The 22660-nt window shown below is 39.1% G+C and overlaps 5 protein-coding genes across 5 annotated transcripts in view; 1 reads left to right on the forward strand and 4 right to left on the reverse strand.

The window, feature by feature from the left end:
• Positions 1–2004, reverse strand: part of LOC117625223 (MDIS1-interacting receptor like kinase 2-like) — a 2336-nt gene extending 332 nt beyond the window's left edge. The window contains exon 1 of the mRNA XM_034356828.1: positions 41–2004. Within this exon, the coding sequence (XP_034212719.1) occupies positions 41–2004 (1964 nt within the window). The remainder of the gene's footprint in view (positions 1–40) is intronic.
• A 7286-nt stretch (positions 2005–9290) lies between these two features.
• LOC117624789 (inosine-5'-monophosphate dehydrogenase 2-like) lies at positions 9291–13256 on the reverse strand. Its single transcript, XM_034356239.1, has 4 exons — positions 12145–13256; positions 11743–11922; positions 10438–10695; positions 9291–9804 (listed from the first exon to the last, which is right to left on the reverse strand). Exons 1-4 carry the CDS (start codon positions 13138–13140, stop codon positions 9733–9735), a joined length of 1506 nt encoding a protein of 501 aa, XP_034212130.1. The 5' UTR covers positions 13141–13256; the 3' UTR covers positions 9291–9732.
• Positions 13257–14359: 1103 nt separating this feature from the next.
• Positions 14360–16009, reverse strand: LOC117626132 (pollen-specific leucine-rich repeat extensin-like protein 1). Its single transcript, XM_034357784.1, has 3 exons — positions 15871–16009; positions 14719–15699; positions 14360–14579 (listed from the first exon to the last, which is right to left on the reverse strand). The coding sequence occupies exons 1-3, from the start codon at positions 15950–15952 to the stop codon at positions 14548–14550; spliced, it is 1095 nt and encodes a 364-aa protein (XP_034213675.1). The 5' UTR covers positions 15953–16009; the 3' UTR covers positions 14360–14547.
• Positions 16010–17817: 1808 nt separating this feature from the next.
• LOC117626621 (pentatricopeptide repeat-containing protein At1g79490, mitochondrial) lies at positions 17818–20650 on the forward strand. Its single transcript, XM_034358395.1, has one exon. It carries the CDS (start codon positions 17975–17977, stop codon positions 20504–20506), a length of 2532 nt encoding a protein of 843 aa, XP_034214286.1. The 5' UTR covers positions 17818–17974; the 3' UTR covers positions 20507–20650.
• Positions 20651–20898: 248 nt separating this feature from the next.
• On the reverse strand, positions 20899–22628 carry LOC117626191 (30S ribosomal protein S9, chloroplastic). The gene is made up of 2 exons (XM_034357844.1): positions 22170–22628; positions 20899–21386 (listed from the first exon to the last, which is right to left on the reverse strand). Exons 1-2 carry the CDS (start codon positions 22503–22505, stop codon positions 21099–21101), a joined length of 624 nt encoding a protein of 207 aa, XP_034213735.1. The 5' UTR covers positions 22506–22628; the 3' UTR covers positions 20899–21098.
• Between the last annotated feature and the right edge of the window lie 32 nt (positions 22629–22660).

Consider the following 22660-nt stretch of genomic DNA (forward strand, 5'->3'; position numbering starts at 1 on the left):
GGCATCAAAACCATTGGTTGCTTTCATGATTTCTCCATACATTTTTCTTCCGTCAAAATTAATTATTGAGAAAAAGCTTTCATGCATATTGCCCTGTTCTATTTCCTGTGATTTCTTTTTTCTACTTCTTCTTCTTCTATCAATCAAACCAAATGCCAGGAAAGCAAGTAAAAGTACTCCCAAGATAGGGAAAATGATTAAGAACGCCTTTTTTGAGGTTCGCTTATGTTCCACAGAATGATTGCAGGGTTTTAGTCCTCCAACATTGCCACACAATCCGTTATTCCCTTCCATTCGAGCATTTTGAAATGCTTTGTTGTTGGGGATTGTACCCTGCAGCTGATTGTAGGATATGTCGATGTCATTCAGCCCATGCATTCCATCAAAAGTTGTTGGAATGAGACCGGTAAGATTATTGTGGGAAAGATTCAACTTCTCCAAACTTTGCATACTGCTCATTTCTGATGGTATCTTACCCTCGAGTGAGTTGTGACTTAAATCAAGTTGGGAAATATGAACTAACTTCCCCAACTGAAATGGAATTTCTTGGCTGAACTTGTTATTGCTCAAATTCAAGTAGTATAAGTTAAGCAAGTCGCCAAAAATGCTTGGAATTGACTCATTGAATTTGTTGGTGGACAAGTCAAGATATTCAATATCAGTCAATGATCCAAATTCTGAGGGTATGGGACCCCAAAGTTGATTGCAGTCCAACTTCAATTCCACCAAAGAAGTCAATCTCCCAAAGTCCTTTGGAATCACCCCTACTAAACTATTGGAAGAAAGATCCAGTTCATGAATTTGGGTTGCATGGCTAAGCTCAGGTGGTATGCTACCAGTAAGCTTGTTCATTGCGATTTTCAGTGATGCTAACTGCGGACACTGTCCCCAGAGGTGTGAGATTTCGCCATGCAAGTTATTGTCGCTTAGGTCAACAAATCGAAGATTTGGATAGGCACCAAAGTCTTCAGATATATTGTCTGTCAGTTGGTTCCCTTGAAGACTAACTCTGACTAAGCTCTTGCAAGTTTTCAAGCTTTTGGGGATTGGACCTATGAAATGGTTGTTGTATGCCGTAAAGATTTGTAGTGATCCACGTCGGCAAATATTTTGGGGCAAATAACCAGAAAAGTTGTTAGTGTCCAACTGCAGTACAGTCAACTTCATAAGATTCTCCATCTCTTGGGGGATGGAGCCAGAAAGTTGGTTATCACGGAGGTATAACTTTTCTAGGTTGCTCAAGTCACCAAGTGAAGTGGGGATGGAACCATTGAGTTGATTCTGGCTCAACACTAGTTCCACAATAGATATCAAGTTCCCTATGTCTTTTGGAATTACGCCGGAAAGCTTATTTTCAAAGAGATAGAGAACGGTAAGGTTTGTCAGATCACCTAAAGATGTCGGGATTGAACCAGATAGACTGTTGTCATTAATGCATAATTCCACTAGAGACTTCAAATTTCCTAATTCTGAAGGGATAGAACCAGAAAGTTGATTGGTGAACAAGTACATCATGGTTAGGTTTTTTAAATTTCCAAAATCTGAAGGAATGGAACCTGTTAAATAGTTGTCCTGCATGTACAGTACAGCTAAATTGGATAGGTTACCAAGAGAAGCCGGAATTGGACCTTCTAGACTGTTTATTTGCAGAGCAAGCTCATTAAGAAACTTAAGCTGACCAATTTCTCGAGGGATTGAACCATTTAATTGGTTCCCAATTAGGTGCAGGACTTGAAGATTATTGAGAAGACCAATTTCTGGTGGGATTTTCCCAGAAAACTGATTATAAGAAAGGTCAAAATAGATGAGTTTGGAGAGGGAACTGATCTGAGATGGGATGGCACCAAAGAGTTGGTTCAAGCTGAGGTCAATATATTCGAGATTAGGGAGGGACGGGAATGGAAATTCATATAGCGTACCTTGTATCCCAGAATTGGTGAGGTTTATCCTGTTGACACTTCCAGCAGTGTTGCATGAAATTCCAGTCCAAACGTTGCATGGCATTGTATTTGCTTTTGGATGGTAAGCCCAAGAGGTCAGATTATTCTTGGTTTGATTTTGGAAGCTAGCTTTCCATTTGAGAAGAGCCTCTGCTTCAAGAGGAGAAGCAAAAGCAATGTTTGGTGATGAGAACAGCGAGATAAGGAAAGCTACACAGCATAATAAATATGTCATTGTATATATTTTTGTTCCTACACAATCGTGTATTTGATGGCTTTATTTATAGCTATTATTCTACATGCACTGTTTCCGTTTTCCACAATATATCCAGCGATCGACAAGTTTTTGTGGTTGAGACCTCTCTTTCACTTTTCTTTCTAAGGTAAGGTGGTTTGTATGGGAAGAAGTCTTTTCTACACCTCTCTGTTAAATTCATCGTCTCTATAATGCAATGTTTGAATTTTGTTGTTCAATTTTAATGATGACATTGACAGAAGAATTAGCAACTTGAAGAAAAAAAAATTAGATATTGAAAAAAAAGAGTCAGGAATTGACTCATCGAATTCGTCAGTGGAATGATACCTAAATTCATATGGTATAGGACGCCAAATTCATCAGTGGAATGATACTAAATTCGTATGGTAAAGGACGCCAAAGTTGATTGTGTTGGCGTGACTTGTGACTTTCCTTACACACAAAGAAATCTTATATTACTTGTAATTGGTTTCCCTTTTATTTCTGATTTCCTACCACAAATAGAATTAGGAATTATTATTTTCTTAGGCCTTCAAAGTTTTATTGTACTATAAATATGACCTCCTATGAGGAGAAGAATACACAAAATTCCCACAAACAATATTCTCTCATAGTTTTTCATATTTTAGCATGGTAACAGAGTAGCGATCTTGGAATTGCTACTAAACCCTAGCCAACCACATGTCGACGCTGCCATGAGGGATCAAGATCCGATCATCCCTCATGGAGGTAGCACCACTGATTCCTCTACCACCAGACCCAGAAACTAGAAGAATTGAAGACCCAGATGACCTAATTTTTGAAGATCTAGAATCATACCCCCACTAAGAACCTTGAACGATTGACGACCCAAATGACTCAGTTTTTAAAGATATAGAACCAGGTCTCGACCACGACCCCAACCTCGATCTTAGAAGAATTTATGTCAAGAATGACCCAGTTATTCAAAAAAACCCCGAATCAGACTCAGACCCAGATCCCGACCCCAATTCAGACGCTGATACTGGCCAAGACTCAGATCCTGACCCAGACCGAGAATCATACTCCAACCCAGATCTCGAGTCAGATCCTGACTCAGATTCAAACTCAGATATTTACCTATAGTATACCATAAGAATCTTCCACTGCACATATTATGACTTCCCGAACAAAGATCTAGACATATGGAATAAATTGCACATACTGCGGCGATCCGAGACACACTCGTGATACTTATTTTAAATTGAATGGAAACCCCGATTGGTGGGATGCACTTAAAGATCGAAGATGACATAAAGCTGCAAGGAGTGGTTCTAGTTATGTATTCCATACTTCGAATATGAGTGATTCCATGGGATGGATCATTGACTCCGATGCAACCGATCATATGGCGTTTGATCCTGATGATTTTCTGAGTACCACCTAACCCAGACGAACTAGTATTTCTAATGGAGTTACTTATCCTGTGACAGGGACTGGCACTATTGCTCTCTCATCCTCTATGTCATTGCCTAATACTTTACTTGTTCCATCTCTATCTAATAAGTTTATGTCAGTTGGTCAGCTTATTGAACAATTGAATCGTTGTGTACTAATCTATCCGACTTTTTGTTTGCTTCAAGATATTCACACTAAGGAGATTATTAGTCATGGTACTAAAAGAAAGGGGCTATATTATGTAGATAACTTCAGTACATGCATGGCTAATAGTGTGACACATTCCTCTAATAGCAAACAAAGACAAATTTGGTTGTGGCACAGTCGTTTTGGAAATCCATCCTTTAGTTATATGAAGCATATTATACCAGATTTATTCTTAGGTTTCGAAGACTCCGACTTCAAATGTGACACTTGTATTTCAGCCAAGAGTTACCGTGCTCCTTATCCATTGAGTACAAGCAAATGTACTACTCTATTTAAATTAATTCACTTTGATGTCTAAGGACCCTCACCTATCACTGCTCTTTCTGGCGTTTGATAGTTTGTCACATTCGTCGACGATTGTACCCTGATGACATGGCTTTATTTGATGCCGAATAAAAATGAAGTGTTTTCACGATTTCAGTCCTTCCACAAACAGATAAAAACTCAATTCAATGCTTAAATACATAACCTTTGCTCCGGCAACGGTGGAGAATTTGTCAATCATGACTTTTAGACTTACTTCCAACAGCAATGAATTATCCATGAGACGACATGTCCTTAGACACCACAACAAAATGGTGTTGCTGAACGAAAGAATCGACATCTTTTTGAAACAGCCTGAGCACTTCTGATTGGTGCTCATTTTCTTGCCATCACTGGGATGAAGCTATTGTCACCGTAGTTCACCTAATCAACTGCATGTCTTCTAATGTCTTGAGCTTTAAAACTCCCTTACAAGTGCTCGCACCCTGAATCTTTGGATTCGTGACCATCGTTCATCTCCACAAAAATCAGCATAGCAAACTTCATCTACATGCGCTTCGTTATGTTTTTATAGGATATGTCACTCATCAGAAAGGCTACTGATGTTATCACCCTACTACCTAGTGTAACTATGTCATATTAAATGTGACCTTTTTGGAATTTGAGATGTTCTTCCATGACCGACATCCAGTTCTACACTTCAGAGGGAGATACGAAATGAATAGCACAATTGGAGCAACTTGGAAGACGGAGGAATTCATTTCTGCCCAGAAAGAATTGATCATCTCGACCTCGATGATCAATCACATCGGAGTCTTGAAGACAATACTCATCTCAGTTAGGTAACGATTGATTGTACAAACCTTGATGATCTATCGCTTTCCATGTGTAAAGATATTTCATATTTGGGTTCCGCTCCTCAAGATGATCCAGAACCGCTAGTTGAAGACCCCCCATCGCATCCAACAGTACCTACTGACCAATTTCCTGAGAAAATCCCTGAGGTAAATGCTCCTACTATATTTGCAAATTTGGTTGATAATTCTTTTGGATATAAATTACCTTTCATGCAAAACCGTGGAAAAGCCATCAAATCGATATTCTCGACAGATTGGCAAAACATCGAAGTATCTGATTGCCAATCATGTATCCATATAGAGACTACTTGAACCATTCAAGGCTTTTAAGCATCAATTGTTTGTTAACCATATCCCAACCAAGATAACTGAGGCATTGAAAGACCCAAAATGGGTTCAACATATGAAAGAATAGATGAAAGGCTCTCGAAAAAAATCTGACTTTGACACTGGAACCTTTACCACAAGGGAAAAAGACCATTGGTTGTAGATGGGTGTTCACTGTAAAACACAATGTTGATGAATCTATCGAACGATACAATGCAAGGCTTGTGGCAAAGGGTTACACACAAACCTACGATATAGACTATGAAGAGACCCTTGCTCCATTATCAAAGTTAAACACCGTTAGAGTCTTACTATCTCTTGTAGCTAATTTGAATTGGCCATTATACCAGTTTGATCTAAAAAAATGCAATCCTGCATGGAGAACTCACAGATGAGGTATACATGGACATTCCACCTAGATATGCCACTTCTACTCAGACTGGAACAACATGCAAGTTGAGAAAGGTGTTGTATAGATTGAAACAGTCACCTTGCGCATGGTTTAGACTGTTCACCATGGCAATGGAGAACAATGGTTTTAGGCAGAGTAACTCAGATCATACTCTGTTCTTGAAACATCATAAAGGGAAGGTAACGACTTTAATAATATATGTTGCCGATATAATTATTACTGGGAATGATAAACATGAAATATCTCAACTGCAAGAGTATTTGACTACTAAACTTGAGATGAAAAATCTAGGTGGACTTAAGTATTTCTTGGGGATTGAGGTGGCTCGATCAAAGCAAGGCATATTCCTCTCTCAACAGAAAAATGTGTTGGACTTACTGACAGACACATGAATGCTAGATTGCAAACTTGTAGATACTCCTATTGTTCATAATCATCATCTTGAAAAATACCTAGATCAAGTTCCAACTAACAAAGAAAGATATCAAAGGTTAGTGGGAAGATTGATCTATTTGTCACATACTCGACCACACATTGCTTATGCAGTGAACGTAGTCAATCAATTTATACATTCTCCAAGTGAAGACCACATGAATGCAGTTCTTCAAATACTTAGATATTTGAAGTCTGCACTCATAAAATGACTTATGTTCTGAAAACATGGTCATCTGAGTATTGATGGTTATACATATGCAGATTAGGCAAGTAGTGTAACAAATAAAAGATCCACATCTAGTTACTTCATATTCATGGGAGGTAATTTGGTGACAAGGAAGAGCAAGAAACAGAAGATAGTAACTCTATCTAGTGCAGAAGCCGAGTTTAGAGGTATAACTAAAGGAATTTGTGAGCTCCTTTGGTTAAGGAAGTTGGTTACTAAACTTGGGTATGAACCTATAATGAATCTCTTTTGTGACAACAAGGCTGCAATTTCTATTGCACATAATCCAGTTCAACATGATCGCACCAAACATATTGAAGTGGATCGATACTTCATCAAACATAACCTTGAGGCTAAACTAATTCAATTCCCTTTCGTGAAATTCCAGAATCAATTGGCAGATATTTTGACAAAGGTGATTTCTAGTAAAGCGTTCCACACGTCACTAGACAAATTGGGCATCGACGACATCTATGCACCAACTTGAGGAGGAGTGTTGGCGTGACTTGTAACTTTTCTTACACACCAAGGATTCCCGTTTTAATTGTAATTGACTTCCCCTTTATTTCTGATTTCATATCGTAAATAGAATTAAGAGCTATTACTTTCCTTCGCCTTCAAGGTTTTATTGTACTATAAATATGACCTCCTACAAAAAGAAGAATACACAGAAAATTCCCCCAAACAATATTCTCTCCGTTTGGATGAAGAAATTGAAAATTACATAGAATTCTAAAATGACGAAATTTCGATTTCCATCATTTCAATTTCTGGATTTTGAAGATTTCGGTGTTTGGATTTATGTATGTCGAATTTTGTAAATGATAGAATTTTGTAAATGGCACTATGGAAATTATGAAATGACGCCTATTTTGATGGAATTAAACTCGGGAATTTGATGCTCCAATTTTCACGATGTTTTCCATGCGTCATTTAATAAATTCCTTGCTTAACTTGCCAAACAAGGGAATTGTCATTTTCTCCTCATAAATTTCCGACTTTTAGTTAAATTTCGAGTTATTTTCCCTCATCCAAACGGAGGGTCATAGTTTCTCATATTTTAGCAGATTTCCATTCAACTTCAAATTCACCCAAAAAATGTCGATCTCCCAAAGTCCTTTGGGACTACCCTGACTAAACTCTTTGGGGAAAGATCGATTTCCTACACCTCAGTTAAAGTCAATATCTTGCATTTATTCATGCATTTAAATGCAAATGAATTTTCTTGTTGAATTTTGATGAAATTGATAGACAGTTTTTTTTTTTTTTTGTTAGAAGAAATTGATAGAGTCAGCAACTTAGATGCTTGACAATGTTCATACTTTGTTTATGACTGAAATGTAGCACACTGGACAATTGACAAAATAAAATACAATATTTTAACGGAGAGTTTGAGATGGAGTAAAGCCTCACACATTTAGGCGTGCTGCAGTGAATTGATTTTATAATAGTCATAGTATATTTCTGATTTTGATACAGAAGACGAAGAGTCCTGATCCAACTTGTCTGTACGCACAAAAACATTCACTAATTAGTTTTGGTTCATGGTTCACATAAAGGAAGGTAATTGTGAAACACGCAAGGACTTTGACTTTAGGGTTGGTTGGTTTGGGACGCACATTGAACAAAACTTCCATGAAAAGTTGAAAATTTTCCATAAGAACGTTTTATTTCCAAATAAGTGCTTTATGACCCAAACGTTCTTCTAAATTTTGTGCCAACCGTGTCAAAAGCACTTTTACCCCTTTCAAAAGAGCCCACAAACAAATATTTTAGTCTAATCAGTGGAAACTAGTACTCCTACAACTTGTTGTGGTGTTTACTGGCGTATTATATATAATACAAGGAAGGTGGTGTGGGATTGGAAAAGGAGGAGTGAAACTTGAAACAGACTGTCTATCATTAAAAATGGTTCCCAGGGCTAATTACGTGATGAGTCTCTTCACCCTAGTGTTGTTGTTCTCATCCGAAACAACGTTTGCCGGAGTTTCTTACTTTTCAGAAACCAGTTAGTCTCTTTTCCAAAAAAATATATATACATACTATGTATGTTCGTATTCAATGAAACTTCAGTATTTTACCGAAAAACTGTATTCGGATATTTTTATTTATGTATTAAATCTCTCTCTAGAAGGGCCATGTTTATGTGTAATGTATGTATACATTGATCAATTTTTTATTATTAATCAAGTTTTTTTATTGTCATTGCAGAGGACAACAAAGGTAGCGAGCTTCTGAAGATGAATAATATTAACATGGCAAAGAAAATACGCGGAAATTCAGGCCGAGCTACCGTGCCTTCAGGCATCGTCTCATAGAGGTGAGGACCCGTAAGTTTCGGGATCGGAAACATTTGCTGGCCGGCCCGGACTACAGCCGAGGGGCGGCGTCAATGAACAATTAGAGTGGTCAGCTGACCCTTCTCACATTTGGCATATATTGTATTTGATTTTTATATTTACCAGTCATAGAATAATATGGAAATATGGTGTGGTTGATCAAGTTTTTGGAATAACTTTTATTTTAAAATGAATAAAAAGTATGCTTACTATGTCAGATTCAATCACATCCATAGATAGTGGGCTAATCCAAAAGTCTAAAGTCAAAATTTGAGTAAAAAACACAGTATTACGGATCCGCCCTAAAGTTATGCAACCTATATTTTTATTTATCAATAACTTAACAAATATTGACTTAAATGAGACTCAAGTAAAGATCATTGCAATTAAAAACAAAGTATCTGCACCCAAATTTGAATTCCCTCTCCATATATCAGATTAATTTAGTCTAATTTAGTAAATATTGCTTCTATTAAAAAAACAGAATATGGACGTGTAACGTGTGCATGCTCTCTCCATTTATAAAGAAAAAAAAGTAAAAATTTAGGGGCTCCTTAGAAAGTTCAACATGGGAATCATGGCCTCTTTTCTTCTCTATTAAACATCCATTCTAATATTATGATGAGTGCTCATAATATTGAGACACTAAAGTCACCAACGATTGCTCATAAAGTCTATCCATCCATAAACACAAGGTACAATCCATCTAAAGAAAGGAACCCTTGGAACAAAATTATTTCATAATAATTTCTAAAAAGCACTTGTTTCATTCAGCTAAAGCATAAACTAGTAACAGACATAACTTAATACATCAAACTAGTTATATATGTCCCACTTAAAAGTGCAGGGTCAAACAAGATGCAGTAGATATGGAAGCTCTCATGGTAACCAACAAAAAGCCAGAGAACTGTTTAAGACCAAAACTTTTGCTGCTCAACTGACAATCGATCCTTGTCACTCGTGCAAAATTGGTGATATTTGGTTGCAGAACGAAACATGGAGGGATTGCGAGATGCGGCACCAACAGCAACCAAGGATGAAGAGATATATCCATCAAAATGACTTCTTCTCATAAGAAACCAGCCCATGAACTCCACCTTCTACTTGTGCTGCTCCTGTTCTTACCTGCACAATAAAATACATTATCAACTGACTGAGAAAACCGCATTAGTTCTTAATACGACCGCCATAACATCCCAGGTTCCATAAGCAAATGTTCATACTAAGAATTGGTCTGACAGATATAACACCTACACCTTTGATGTAAAAGTACACCCAGCTAATTGGAGCCTAAAATTGTGAATGTCTAGGTTAAGTGATCGACCATTTCAGCACGTTAAAGGCCATGAAAGCCACCGCAAATACTTTTGACATATCCAGCTGACCCTCAGGGGCATTAGCCATATTAGCCCTAATTTGGACTTTAAAGGGCCCTAATTTGGACTTTAAAGGGGCCCTGAACCTAACTCCATACTCTCTGTTTTAACACATAGCTCTTTTCTATATGTCAGTGTTTGTATATGACTGACACCCAATAGTAGTATTCTAGACTAATGTTTCTTTCTCACTTTCGTTGGTAGTTCCACTTGGGAGTGACGAACTAGAATACAAACGGTAGATGGAACAGACAAGAAGAGTGAGTTATTGCAAGAGTCATCGATTACACCACCATTTCTCATTAAAGCATAGAACTGAAATGACTTTCTTGATAATAATTCCATGAATAACACAACTACTTATGCAAAATGGACTCCATACCTCTAGCCTTAAAACGCTTGTTCTTAGGAGGTCGTGACCAGATTGCAGAGAAGAAGCACCAAGATCTTGGAAACCTTGTTTCACAGCTTGGATTGTGTAAGGTATGAACTTCAAAACAGAACCTTTGTCTGCAACTGCCCCAACCACCCCCTGTGCAATTTTCAGCTTAGCTGTATCACCCAAGTACCTTTGGTCGCTGCCTTTTGTCATTGCTTCAAGAGATCCCATGCCTCGATATTTTTTTATTCGATGACCATTCTGATACAGAGAAATGAAATTACTTATATAACAGACACTGTTTCCTCAGTACAGGTTAAGCATACTGATAGCTAAATCAACAATAACAAAGAAATAACAAAAGCAAGTATGCTGAAAAAAGCCAGTACAACTACGTACGGTACATAATTAGAATTATGCATACTGTTCAGACATAAGGAAAGATGTGCACATCAAAAGCACTTCAGTACCAATCAAAACAACCAGACAAATCTTCTAAAAGAAATATGGCCCAGAGAAACAAAAGCTGTGGAAATTCTTCTCCACACAAGCTATAAGGTTAAATATTCAAATTTTTTTTTTATCATCAACAACATAACAGAGAAACTAAAACATGTCGAAGTGAGAGAGGGAGAGAGAGGCTGCCAATAAATATAACTTAACATCCAAGAATTACACATCGTGTGTATGGTGGGTTTAATAAGCACAATGACCCTGTGTCCAAAATCAAAACAATAATAAAAAAATTCAATTAATTGCTCCCTACATGATAATAACTAACAGGCAAGAAATGCTCTGTCCATCCGTGGGTAGTACAGTACCCCCGCTATAAGTTCAGCTTTAACACGCATCCATGAAAATCCAAGACTGCACTTAGGCCTCGAACTTGTGAAGTTCTAGTCATCACACAGAGAGTCCATGTGAACATGCCAATGATATTCCTAAAGATGTGTAAGCACAAAAAATCGATGGCAAGCCAAACACACAGCAATCAAGTAAAACTATTCTATACAATTATAGCTGAAGCAGTCCAAAAAGGATGAGAAATAAGTCAGGATATGTGGAAAATTTAGAAACACATGGCGTCATGCTAAGTTTCTTTACACATTCATAATTCTAATATTTTGTAAACCTGAGTGCTAACCTCCTTCAACTCTCAAAAAATCATCAAAATCATTCAATGAAATACAAAAAAACATATTCAAGTAACACTCACACAGGGTAGAAGTGTGAAAGTAAAGTTTTAATTTCTAGTGTAAGCAGCATATCTGTTCTGGCAATAAAAGATGCGTCATCTCCCTGACATACCTGATACTCATAAGCCCCAGGAGCCTCATTGCTTCCAGCTAAGAAGCTTCCCATCATGACAGTTGAAGCCCCAAGGACCAAAGCCTTGACAATGTGTCCAGAATTGGAAATTCCACCATCAGCAATGACAGGCACACCACTTTGTGAAGCAATAGATGCAACCTTGTAAACAGCAGTTGCCTGAAACATATTACCAAAACCGAAACAACTTTAATAAAAAAATGGTATAACTATCAGCAACCCTTAAAAAGAACAAACCATTGTAACCAATAACATAACTTCCAATCCATTCACCTCCAGATTCTACAAAATCTTAATTTAACCACCACCAGTCATAGCACAACCTAAAGCCATCATTCACAAAAACAAGTAAACAAAAAAAAAAAAACTGTATTTTTATACCTGCCCCCGCCCGACGGCGCAGACCTCTTGTGTGGTACAAATGGAGCCAGATCCCATTCCAACCCTCAATCCATCAACACCAGCCTGAATCAAATTCTGCGCCTGACTCACCGTCACCACATTCCCACCAACCACATCCAAATTCGAGTAAGTTTTCTTCACATACTTAATCATCTCAATCTGATAAATGGAGTTCCCCTGAGAACTGTCCAACACCACCACATCAACCCCTGCCTTCACCAACCCCTCCAATCTCTCCTTATCTGTCTCCCTTGTCCCGATGGCCGCCCCGACCCGCCACGCCCCGTTGGGCCCCACCGTCCCCACCCCCAATTTCGGGTACCCTTTAATCCTCTCCACCTCCTCCTTCGCTACCACATCCACAACCTCATCGTCCCTCACAGTCGCCACCACATCTCGCCTTTTCTCCTCCATGTGCTCCCCAATCCGCCCCAAATCGTAACTCCACGGCACCGTGAAGTCCGTACAGTTCACCATGTAATCGTAAATCTTCACCTCCTTGTCTCCTAATTTCGCCCAATCTCTACCCGCCACGTACCCCAAAAGCTTCGAACTGGGACATCCATTCTCAGTGACCAGGACGTAGGGGTTGGAAGAGTCGAAGACATCGTCGGATTGGATTCGATCGCTTGGGGATTTAAAGACGGGATTGGAGAGAACCGGGACGCGGCGGGATTTGACGGCTTTAACCATGTGGGCTTGCTCAGACGGCGTCGTGTTGGAGTGGATGATGCCGATGCCACCGAGGGCGGCCATGGAAATGGCCATGTGGGCCTCGGTGACGGTGTCCATGGGGGACGAGACGCAGGGGATCGAGAGAGGGACGCGGCGGCTGAGTCTGGTGGCCAAATGGACGGAGTCGGTGGGGAAGTCGATGTAGTGAGGAAGGAAGATGACGTCATCGTAGGTGTAGGAGTAGCCCTGGTTGAAGAGCCGATCGGAGGAGAAGCCGTCTTCGAAGATTGAACTTGACATTGCGGCCGTTGGGGCGGTGGCTGTACTGGCGGCGGCGGCTGCTAGGGAGAGAAAGAGAGAGTTGGGAAGCTAGGACATAGGGGAGAGGAGAAAATAAAGTAGGGGTTCAGGGGCGTGCATTGGAAGCGCCTAGTGAGCTGCGAAATTATGGAGGGAAACGTCAAAATTTATTGGTTGGGTGTGAGCGGGTGCATGGTACTCACTGTTCCGCTTTTCCCTTTTGATTTTTTTACGTGATTTATTTTCATGTTATCAAATATCATAAGCTTTATACATGTATCAATCAAGAAGCTAAAGTAGAGTCATTGAACCCTTTTTTGTTGCTCTTTCTTTTCCTTGTGTAAAGTTGTTTGCTTTAATTCATTCTTCCAACTCCAAAGTGAGATTTAGTATATAATAAAATCCTTAGTGGTCGACAATGGCATAAATTCGACTAAATTTTTAAGTGGGTCATCATAGATAAATAAATAACATAATTTGATACATAGAAGATAAGATTAGTCTTCTAGTAGATTAGCCACGTGGCCACATTAGTATAAGAGTTTCCAAGTCTTTGGATAATGTATATTAATAAATAGATAAAACCTTGTCATGGTAGGTAGGTTACAAGGAGGGGTGGGCATGAGTGAGGGGTTTGGAACAGTAGAGAGCTTTTTCATTAACTGGACTAAATCTCTCAGTTAATCAATTATTAAGCCATTTAACCGGTCAGTTGATTAATTGTAAATTCAGTTCGGGTTGGTTCATTAAGTCATTAAAAAAATACCAATAATCCAATTTATCTAAGTAAGAAATGAAATAAATTAAAATTAAAGTTACAAACCAACATAAAACAGATTCCAAATCCCTTATTCCTTGCTGCACTTACTGTTTTAAAAATTATTTATAAAAAAAATAAAAAAAAAATAAAAAAAGCAATAAGGAACATAATCCCTTCTACTGTTTTAGCACCAGCAAAGGCAAACGAATCAATCTTAGCAACAAGGAACATAATCCCTTCTACTTTTTATATTGGATTTGGCAAAGCAAATACTTTGCCCATTATGATCAGTTGATTCATTTGCCTTTCAACCTTTTAAAAAAAAAAAGTTTGCTTTGCTCCAAATTATGGATCGTCTGTTTCTCTTTCTAGTTGTACTGGTGGAATGCTTATACACAGCAGAGGCACAGAGAGAGAGAGAGAGAAAAAAGACCCACAATCTGTAGCAGGAAAGTTATTGAAATCTACATTCATCAGTGAGCAACCAGTAACCTACATAGTTTTTACTTACAAAATTCCTGTTCAAATTATGGTCACATACACCGAAATTTTGTACCTTTCGTGTCGATAAATTGACAAGAAAAAAAGAAAAAAATAAATAAAAATGATCTGCATTGTGATTGTGATTGTGATCTTGTCTCCTCTGATCAATAATAGACAAAGTGGCACCCATCATAGCCTGTGGAAGAAGACATCACCAAAGATAATGGATCAGTATTTATATAACCTAAAATGCTTATAAACAAATACTAAGTTTCTTTGTTGTGTGGGTATAATAATAGTTTTGAAAGAAATGCACCATTGATTTATAAACTTACTTGGATCGACAGTGACTAGCATGCCAGTTCCTCCAAACTCACAAGTGCCACCAGCAACCTTCGTCCTTTGCCAGAAGCTATTGAAGGCATAGGAAGCATGGGCAAACAATGAGTTGGGCTCAAAGCACGGCCCACTGGGCTGAATGGGCCCGCAATCCGCTCCCGATCCACAAGCATAATTCATAGCTTCTTGAATGATTGGGTCGGGCACTGACGGCTTAGCTACGCACCACAGGGGAGCCTTTGGGCCTCTTTTCGGGGTCGGTGGTGTGGTCGGTGGGGGGAAGATAATAGGAGGCTCGAACACCGGTGGGCTTGGCTGAAACCCGAAAGGAGATGGCACCGAAAAAGGTGGGTTTGGGACAAGGGCCGGTGGGCTGGGCTCATAATCAGGTGGGCTTGGGATATAGATAGTGGGACTAGGTATAAAGTCTGGTGGGCTTGGGACTATGACAGTTGGGCTTGGGACGGTTACGGGTGGATTAGGAGTGGATTCGGGTGGGCCTGGGATAATAATTGTTGGGCTTGGGACGGTTACGGGTGGATTAGGAGTGGATTCGGGTGGGCCTGGGATAATAATTGTTGGGCTCGGGAAGGTTACGGGTGGATTCGGAGTAGAGATAGATTCTGGTGGGCCTGGGATAATGATAGTTGGGCTTCCTGGTGGGCTTTGAATAGGAAGGATTGGTGGATAGGGTGTTGATGGAGTAGGGGTAAAAATTGCAGAAGGGGTTTGTGGGGTATTGGGTGCAGTTGTACAATAAGGAGGTGCATTTTCAGGCAAGGAAATTGGAGCCAATGAATCATAAGGTGGCAATGTAAGTGGTGAGCTCACACCATAGGGCTGGATTTCCTTTGATCCCTCCAATGGAAAATCAATTTGCTTAATTAACTTCAAATTCTTTGCAGCTTTGAGAAACAGACTTCTCTGATGTGCTGGACTTGGAACAGCTTTTAGTAATCTCATTGATCTTCTTGCCTCTGCCAAAACATTTAGGCTTATCAACTAAGCTTCAAATCATCTCAAAATTCAGTGTCTCCAAGTGAGGCTTACAATGCCATTTGATAAACTTTATTGTCTCCTGCATCTAATTAGTAAAACGAAATAGGTTAAATACAACGGGTTGTAAATTCTTTAAAGAAGAGGCTTACCACATTGATAGAAGGAAATAGTTGCCAGAGCCAAATAGAGAAAAAGAATGCAAATCCTTGTGTGCTCTTTGTTTGTGGCCATGACTTGCAACAATACCCAAAACTCCAAGTTAAGCTTATTCTTCTCCTTTTGCTCCAATTCCCACAAAACCCAAAGACTAGAAGCAGGCAGAGGCAGGCATGCAGAAGAAGCTTTTGAATATATAGAGAGGATAGCCAAGGCAGCCTTGGACCTCCCTAGAATTGCCCAAAAGAAAGGGTAAATGGTAGACAATTGGCTAATTAAGTTGGCCATAAAGATTGATTCTTTAGCAGTCCAACTTTCAGTCACTTTGCTCAGAAATGTGTGAATGAAGAAAAACAAAAAGGGTCAAAAGGGTCTATGAGAATGTGTATTTTATTGGAAGGTGAATTGTTCGGTCACAGCCTGCATAAACATCTTTTTGCCTCATTAACAGTTTTGCATGCAGAAAACCATGGAATATATGCTTGCTTGATCTTGGAAAAAATGAAAGTGTGGTTTTTTCTGCACTTTTGTGTTGCTTGCTTTCTACTCAAAGCTCTCTCTCTCTCTCTAAGTGGGGAAAACCAAACCAAGATACAAAGGTGTATATGCGATATTCAAATCAAACTGGTTTTTTTTTTCTTCTGTTCTCTAAGAATGCTTGTGACAATCATTTTTGTTCTGATTGCATACCCGCTTGGATTTGCTTTCTCCAAATTATTTTTACATCTTTAGTTAAAAGTACATGTGTGCAGGCTTGATTATCAAAACATATAATGCCTTTAACATGTTATTGCCTTTGTCCTAATTATGAAACATCAAGTTTAAAAGTACATTTGCAGGTTTGATTATGAAACATAATGCCTTTAACAAATTGCTCCCAGAGGTTATTCTGAACACCATGTCCCCAACAAGGATTACTTATAATCTATTGGATCTCTGCAGAATGAAGGGTGCTTAGTGCTCTAATGCTCTTGACAAATCTAGAAATTAAGGCAATGCCATATTCCTTAAGCGTGGAAAAGTGAACTTGTAGATCGAGTACATACATGTAACATGCAGCAAAAGGCAGTCTCATAGCCTTGAGATTTTAGAAACAAACTCCCCCTCCATGTTCTTTTATTCGGGGTAGCTTCCAATCAACCTAGTATTAGATTCAAAAGCTTAGTTAATCAATATGGTACGAACTTGTAGTTCAAGTGATTAAAAGTATTCATTTATGCATCTGAAAGTCATGTGCTATGTTATGTGTGATCGACCTAAGATGACTGTTGGTTCAATTTTGAAGCTTGACTTAGGTTCATCGTGAAGTTCTAAGTGTTATCAAAATGGCTGATTTGTTCGATACATATGGGTTACTAAACGATCTCCAATTTGATTGATTTTTATATATATTTAGAAATCATCCTTAAATTTTGATTTAGGAAATGCATAATTTCGATTATGACATATATATATAGTGAAGATTCGTTAATCACAACCGGATAAACCATACACCTAAGTATGATCCTTGTTAGACATGCTCATAATCAAATTGCATAAGCTATAACTCTTCATCATAAACACAAATCTCTATAAATCATTATATCATCCAAACACAAGCTCAAATGTTGAGCTTCTTTCAATTTTAAAAGGTCTAATCTTCAATATGAACAAAGCAATCACATTATACACACTGTTTTTCAGAAGATCCTTTTTTTTTTTTAAATCACATAAACAAACTTACCTTATTACACGCATCCACATTTTATAGGTATTTTGCTAATGTCATTGTCATATACGGTATACGATGTAAAAATAGGATTTACCCCTACAAAAATAAACATTACCAAGTTACCAACTAAACTACCAAGGTAAATTTTGGAAGTTAAACCAAAAGGTTGACGGTATGACCTGGAGTGTTAAAACGAGACTTTCAGCTCTTTGCGTCACAGTACGGTAACGGTGCCTGCCCATTGACACTTCAGTCTGCTGGTTCTTGAAAGCTAGGGTTTAAGCTCTGCTGTGAAGAGGGGCATTTTTTCAACTGTCAGGTAAGCATTTAAACTCTATAAACCCTAAATTTGATCCAAAATCATAGTTCTGTATAACCAGAACTCAATGATTTATAGGAGGAAGCTGTGCCCTATAAATTTTTGTAGACTCACCAAAACCCCTACCTTCAGCTCTGCATTTCACGATTTCAATTCACGGAGTCTTTGTACAAATGAACTTAATAGTTGTGGAGGAAGTTTCCGGTTATGGAGCTCTATAACGGGTTTCAATTTAATTTCTCCGAGAGTTTCTGTACCAGAAAAACCCAATTTTGTGAGGAGCTCTGGGTTTTCGAGTGCAAATTTGGTTGAAAACCCATTTTCTTTAGGCCCTGGTTTGATTAGAAAATACTCTTCTGGGAAGAACAGTGATGAGTGGACTGAGGAAATTGAGTATTTGGATGAATCAGGCAGTGTAATTTACACTGGAAAAGGTATACGGTCCGTTGAGCCAGGGCTCGATGATCATGTAATGGTGGGTGATTTGAAGAAGCCGTTTTTGAATGCCTCTGCGATTGCTAAGATTGTTGAGGTTGTGAAGAGGTGGAAATGGGGGCCTGAATTAGAGACCCAATTGGACAAACTCCAGTTTGTACCAAACATGACTCACATTACTCAGGCCTTGAAGGTTATTAAAGATGGTGATGGGGCTTTGACATTGTTTCGATGGGCTAAGAGGCAGCCTTGGTATTTGCCAAGTGATGAGTGTTATGTTATATTGTTTGATGGCCTAAACCAAAGTAAGGACTTTGATGGAATTCAATCATTATTTGATGAGATGGTGCAGGATTCAAGTAATAAGGGGGTTTTATCATCTAGTGCATATAACCGTGTCATTCAGTTTTTGGCTAAAGCTGATAAAATGGAGGTGTCGTTTTGTTGCTTTAAGAAGATTCAAGATTCAGGTTTCAAAGTTGATACTCAGACATATAATTCGCTTATAACCTTGTTTTTGAATAAGGGTTTACCTTATAAGGCATTTGAGATATATGAGAGCATGCAAGCTGCAAACTGTTCATTGGATGGATCAACCTATGAGTTAATGGTACCAAACTTGGCAAAATCGGGCCGCCTTGATGCTGCATTTAAGCTCTTCCAAGAAATGAAAGAAAGGAATTTTAAACCCAGCTTTAATGTCTTTGGATCGCTTGTTGATTCAATGGGAAAAGCTGGGAGATTGGACATGTCAATGAAGGTATACATGGAAATGCAAGGTTATGGTTTCAGACCATCTGCTCCCATGTATGTTTCTATGATTGAGTCATATGTGAAGGCTGGGAAATTAGATGCTGCCCTTAGGCTTTGGGATGAGATGAAGAAAGCAGGCTTTAGGCCTAACTTTGGGTTATACACAATGATTGTTGAGTCCCATGCAAAGTCAGGAAAACTTGATATTGCAATGTCTACCTTTACAGATATGGAGAGGGTTGGATTTCTACCCACTCCATCTACATATTCATGTCTATTAGAAATGCATGCTGCCTCGGGACAAGTAGATTCTGCTATGAAGCTGTATAACTCAATGACCAATGCAGGTTTAAGACCAGGTCTAAGTACTTACACCTCCCTTTTGATGCTCTTGGCTAATAAGAAGCTTGTAGATGTGGCTGCCAAAATTTTGCTTGAGATGAAGACCATGGGATATTCTGTTGATGTGAGTGCTAGTGATGTTTTGATGGTGTATATAAAGGATGGTTCTGTTGATCTTGCCTTGCGGTGGCTACGTTTCATGGGTTCCTCAGGGATTAGAACAAATAACTTTATAATCAGACAGTTGTTCGAGTCGTGTATGAAGAGTGGTTTGTATGAGTCAGCAAAGCCTCTCCTAGAAACATATGTGAATGCTGCTGCAAAAGTAGACCTCATTCTTTACACATCCATTCTGGCCCATCTTGTCAGATGCCAGGAAGAAGAGAACGAGAGGCATTTGATGTCAATACTTGGTGCCACAAGACATAAGGCACACGCTTTTATGTGTGGACTCTTCACGGGCCCAGAACAGAGGAAACAACCAGTCTTATCTTTTGTGAGGGAATTTTTTCAAGGTATTGATTATGAGTTGGAAGAGGGGCCTGCTAGGTACTTTGTTAATGTTCTCCTCAACTACCTTGTTCTTATGGGGCAGATAAACCGAGCTCGATGTGTTTGGAAAGTTGCCTACGAGAATAAGCTTTTCCCGAAGGCGATAGTTTTTGATCAGCAAATTGCTTGGTCCCTGGACGTTAGGAACTTATCAGTTGGAGCTGCACTAATAGCCGTTGTGCATACTCTCCATAGGTTCAGAAAAAGAATGTTGTATTATGGTGTTGTCCCCAGGAGAATTAAATTGGTCACGGGACCGACTTTGAAGATTGTGGTTGCACAGATTTTGAGCTCGGTGGAATCTCCATTTGAGGTTAGCAAAGTGGTGCTGAGGGCTCCGGGAGACGCTGTCATGGAGTGGTTTAAGAAACCTATTGTTCAACAGTTTCTTCTGAATGAGATTCCATCAAGGTCTGACATCCTCATGCACAAACTGAACACTCTTTTTCCTAGTTCTGCACCTGAATTGAGATCTCTGGCCCCTCCCAAAATGCTCATGGCAAGGAAAGCGATGTAAACATTGAGGAGATTCAAGATTAGGTCCAGGCTATGCACTTGTGAAATGGAAATGTGTAACTTGTTGATTTTTAACCTTTGTCTGAACATAATGGAACATGTATATAATCTTCAATTTTTTCAGCGAGTTCCTTTTTCTTACTCTTCTGGTTTTTGCTTCGGTTTTTTGAATAGAAATACTTGAAAATTAGTGTCTCATATTGGTTGTCGAATTTTGATGTATCATCTATGACATGATTCTTGGTTTGTAGCCGGGTCCATGAAAATTTTGGGTTATCTTTCATGTCGAATTGTTTTCTTGGGGAAGCAAATGATTCCACTATAACCAACTTAAGTCGTTTTTTACAATATATAGCTGAAAATTGAAAGCTGGAATCATTGCCAAAACGAACATGGCATGGACAAATGCAACTTCTCTTTTTTCTTTTAAGTAATAAAATCCAAATTCCTTGCTTCAAATCTACATCAGCATATCCAAATGCAACTTGTTAGTAACTTACTACAAAAACCAATTACTCTAACATGCAAAAGTAAGATCTTTGCATGACCAGACTAGACAAGGTCATAAGAAAGCAAAAGAAAAGGCAGGCAGATCAACGTTTGGAAAACTGTGGAGCTTTGCGAGCTTTCTTGAGACCCGCCTTCTTCCTTTCAACCACTCTGGAGTCCCTGGTCAGCAGCCCTTCCTTTCTCAGAGGTGCTCTGTGGTCCTCACTCACCTTCAGCAGTGCTCGAGCAATGCCTAGGGATATAGCCTGAGCCTGACCAGAAAGCCCACCGCCGTGAGCCTTCACGAAGACATCATAGCTACTTTCGTATCCCAAAGTACCCAACGGTACTTTGAGATACTGCAGCCACAGTGGGTTGCCTTGAAGATACTCCTGCACAGGCAAAGATAGACAAAATTTCATAAGTAACTTTGGGGCTTGCTTGTAGAGCCAAAAATAATAGTATGCTTTCATGAACAACTCAAATAACTGTTTCATTCACCATCAAGATCCTTAAATAAAGTAAAACAATTTCTAAAGTTCTTCATAAGAGGTAAAGATAGGAGGAGATGAGTAACTGGTAATTGCCAACAGCTGCACCTCCAAATAAAGAAGGATGTTATCACTGATTGGAAGGACAATCAAACTTAAGAATACAGTGACCATGTCTCTTATTCTTCATTGCCACTAGTGTCCCGGGTTTGCGCCGGGTCTTGGTCTAAGGTCAAGGGGTTGGAGTAGTAGGATTATGTATCCCACCATTCTTGATAGGATAAGATATCCTACAAAAATGCACATAATGGGCTTATCTATTATCCTATCCATGCTTCTTTTGAACACCAAACCTGGTATTGGATTAAATCCTACCCCCCACCAAGCTAGGCCTATAGTATTCTATCGTCCAGGTAATGCAACAGAGGGAGTACCAAATCCACAAGCAATTGAGAACTCTGAGATTTTCACCACATTATTGTTCTGTGGGAAATTCAAAAGCTCGAGACATGACATTGTGCATTCTCAATCAATTGATTTTCACCATATATGAAATGAAACCCAGACAGGTAAAGATGTACCAGCAATTGAAAAACAGGCATTAAAAAATTATGCATTCGGATGATGAACATGGAACCAATTCAAAACCCTAACTACACTTAGAGAAGGGGAGAGAGAGAAGACCTTGGCATCCCGATAGTTTATTATGATTTTTCCAGTGCCCTCCTGGAGCACAACGCGAGCGATTGCGCATTTCCGACGACCAGTGCCGATGATTGTCTGAGCTGCAAAGCCACCGGGAAGCCTCGATTTCACGTATTTTTTGAGGTCCGCAGACTGCAGAGCTTCTGGGGGAGCTACCGAGGCAGAGGCCATGATCGGCCGAGGGGTACGCGTAAGGGTTCCACACGACACTGATCTGGATTTGGGAAATGAGACGACGCTAGGGTTCTGAGCTACGTGAGACGAAAATGAGAGAGAAGAGAGTGACGAAGTGAGAGCTAGTATGGGAGCCGCCATTTTTGCCCAATTTTTCTGAGACCGTTATGTGGATTTAGTTTTGCCAGCTCTGAGCTGGTGGGAGAGGATAAAGGGATTTTGTTATAACCACGAACAAGAAGGTGCATTAGATAAAAAACAAAAAATATATATATATATATATATCAACAAAAAAA

The sequence above is a fragment of the Prunus dulcis genome, chromosome 4 (genome assembly GCF_902201215.1).
Source record: "Prunus dulcis chromosome 4, ALMONDv2, whole genome shotgun sequence".
Classification (NCBI taxonomy): Eukaryota; Viridiplantae; Streptophyta; class Magnoliopsida; order Rosales; family Rosaceae; genus Prunus; species Prunus dulcis.

What these genes read in the sequence shown, in the direction of transcription:
- LOC117624789 (XM_034356239.1), bottom strand. Translation starts at nt 13,140, where the DNA reads ATGTCAAGTTCAATCTTCGAAGACGGCTTCTCCTCCGATCGGCTCTTC. An exon ending in CTGGGGCTTATGAGTATCAG is followed by an intron (nt 10,696 to 11,742) that starts GTATGTCAGGGA and finishes TCTCTGTATCAG; the next exon opens with AATGGTCATCGAATAAAAAA. An exon ending in CAAGCGTTTTAAGGCTAGAG is followed by an intron (nt 9,805 to 10,437) that starts GTATGGAGTCCA and finishes TTTATTGTGCAG; the next exon opens with GTAAGAACAGGAGCAGCACA.
- LOC117626132 (XM_034357784.1), bottom strand. Translation starts at nt 15,952, where the DNA reads ATGGCCACAAACAAAGAGCACACAAGGATTTGCATTCTTTTTCTCTAT. An exon ending in TATTTCCTTCTATCAATGTG is followed by an intron (nt 15,700 to 15,870) that starts GTAAGCCTCTTC and finishes ATGTTTTGGCAG; the next exon opens with AGGCAAGAAGATCAATGAGA. An exon ending in GCTAGTCACTGTCGATCCAA is followed by an intron (nt 14,580 to 14,718) that starts GTAAGTTTATAA and finishes CTTCTTCCACAG; the next exon opens with GCTATGATGGGTGCCACTTT.
- LOC117626621 (XM_034358395.1), top strand. Translation starts at nt 17,975, where the DNA reads ATGATTTATAGGAGGAAGCTGTGCCCTATAAATTTTTGTAGACTCACC.
- LOC117626191 (XM_034357844.1), bottom strand. Translation starts at nt 22,505, where the DNA reads ATGGCGGCTCCCATACTAGCTCTCACTTCGTCACTCTCTTCTCTCTCA. An exon ending in TAAACTATCGGGATGCCAAG is followed by an intron (nt 21,387 to 22,169) that starts GTCTTCTCTCTC and finishes TTGCCTGTGCAG; the next exon opens with GAGTATCTTCAAGGCAACCC.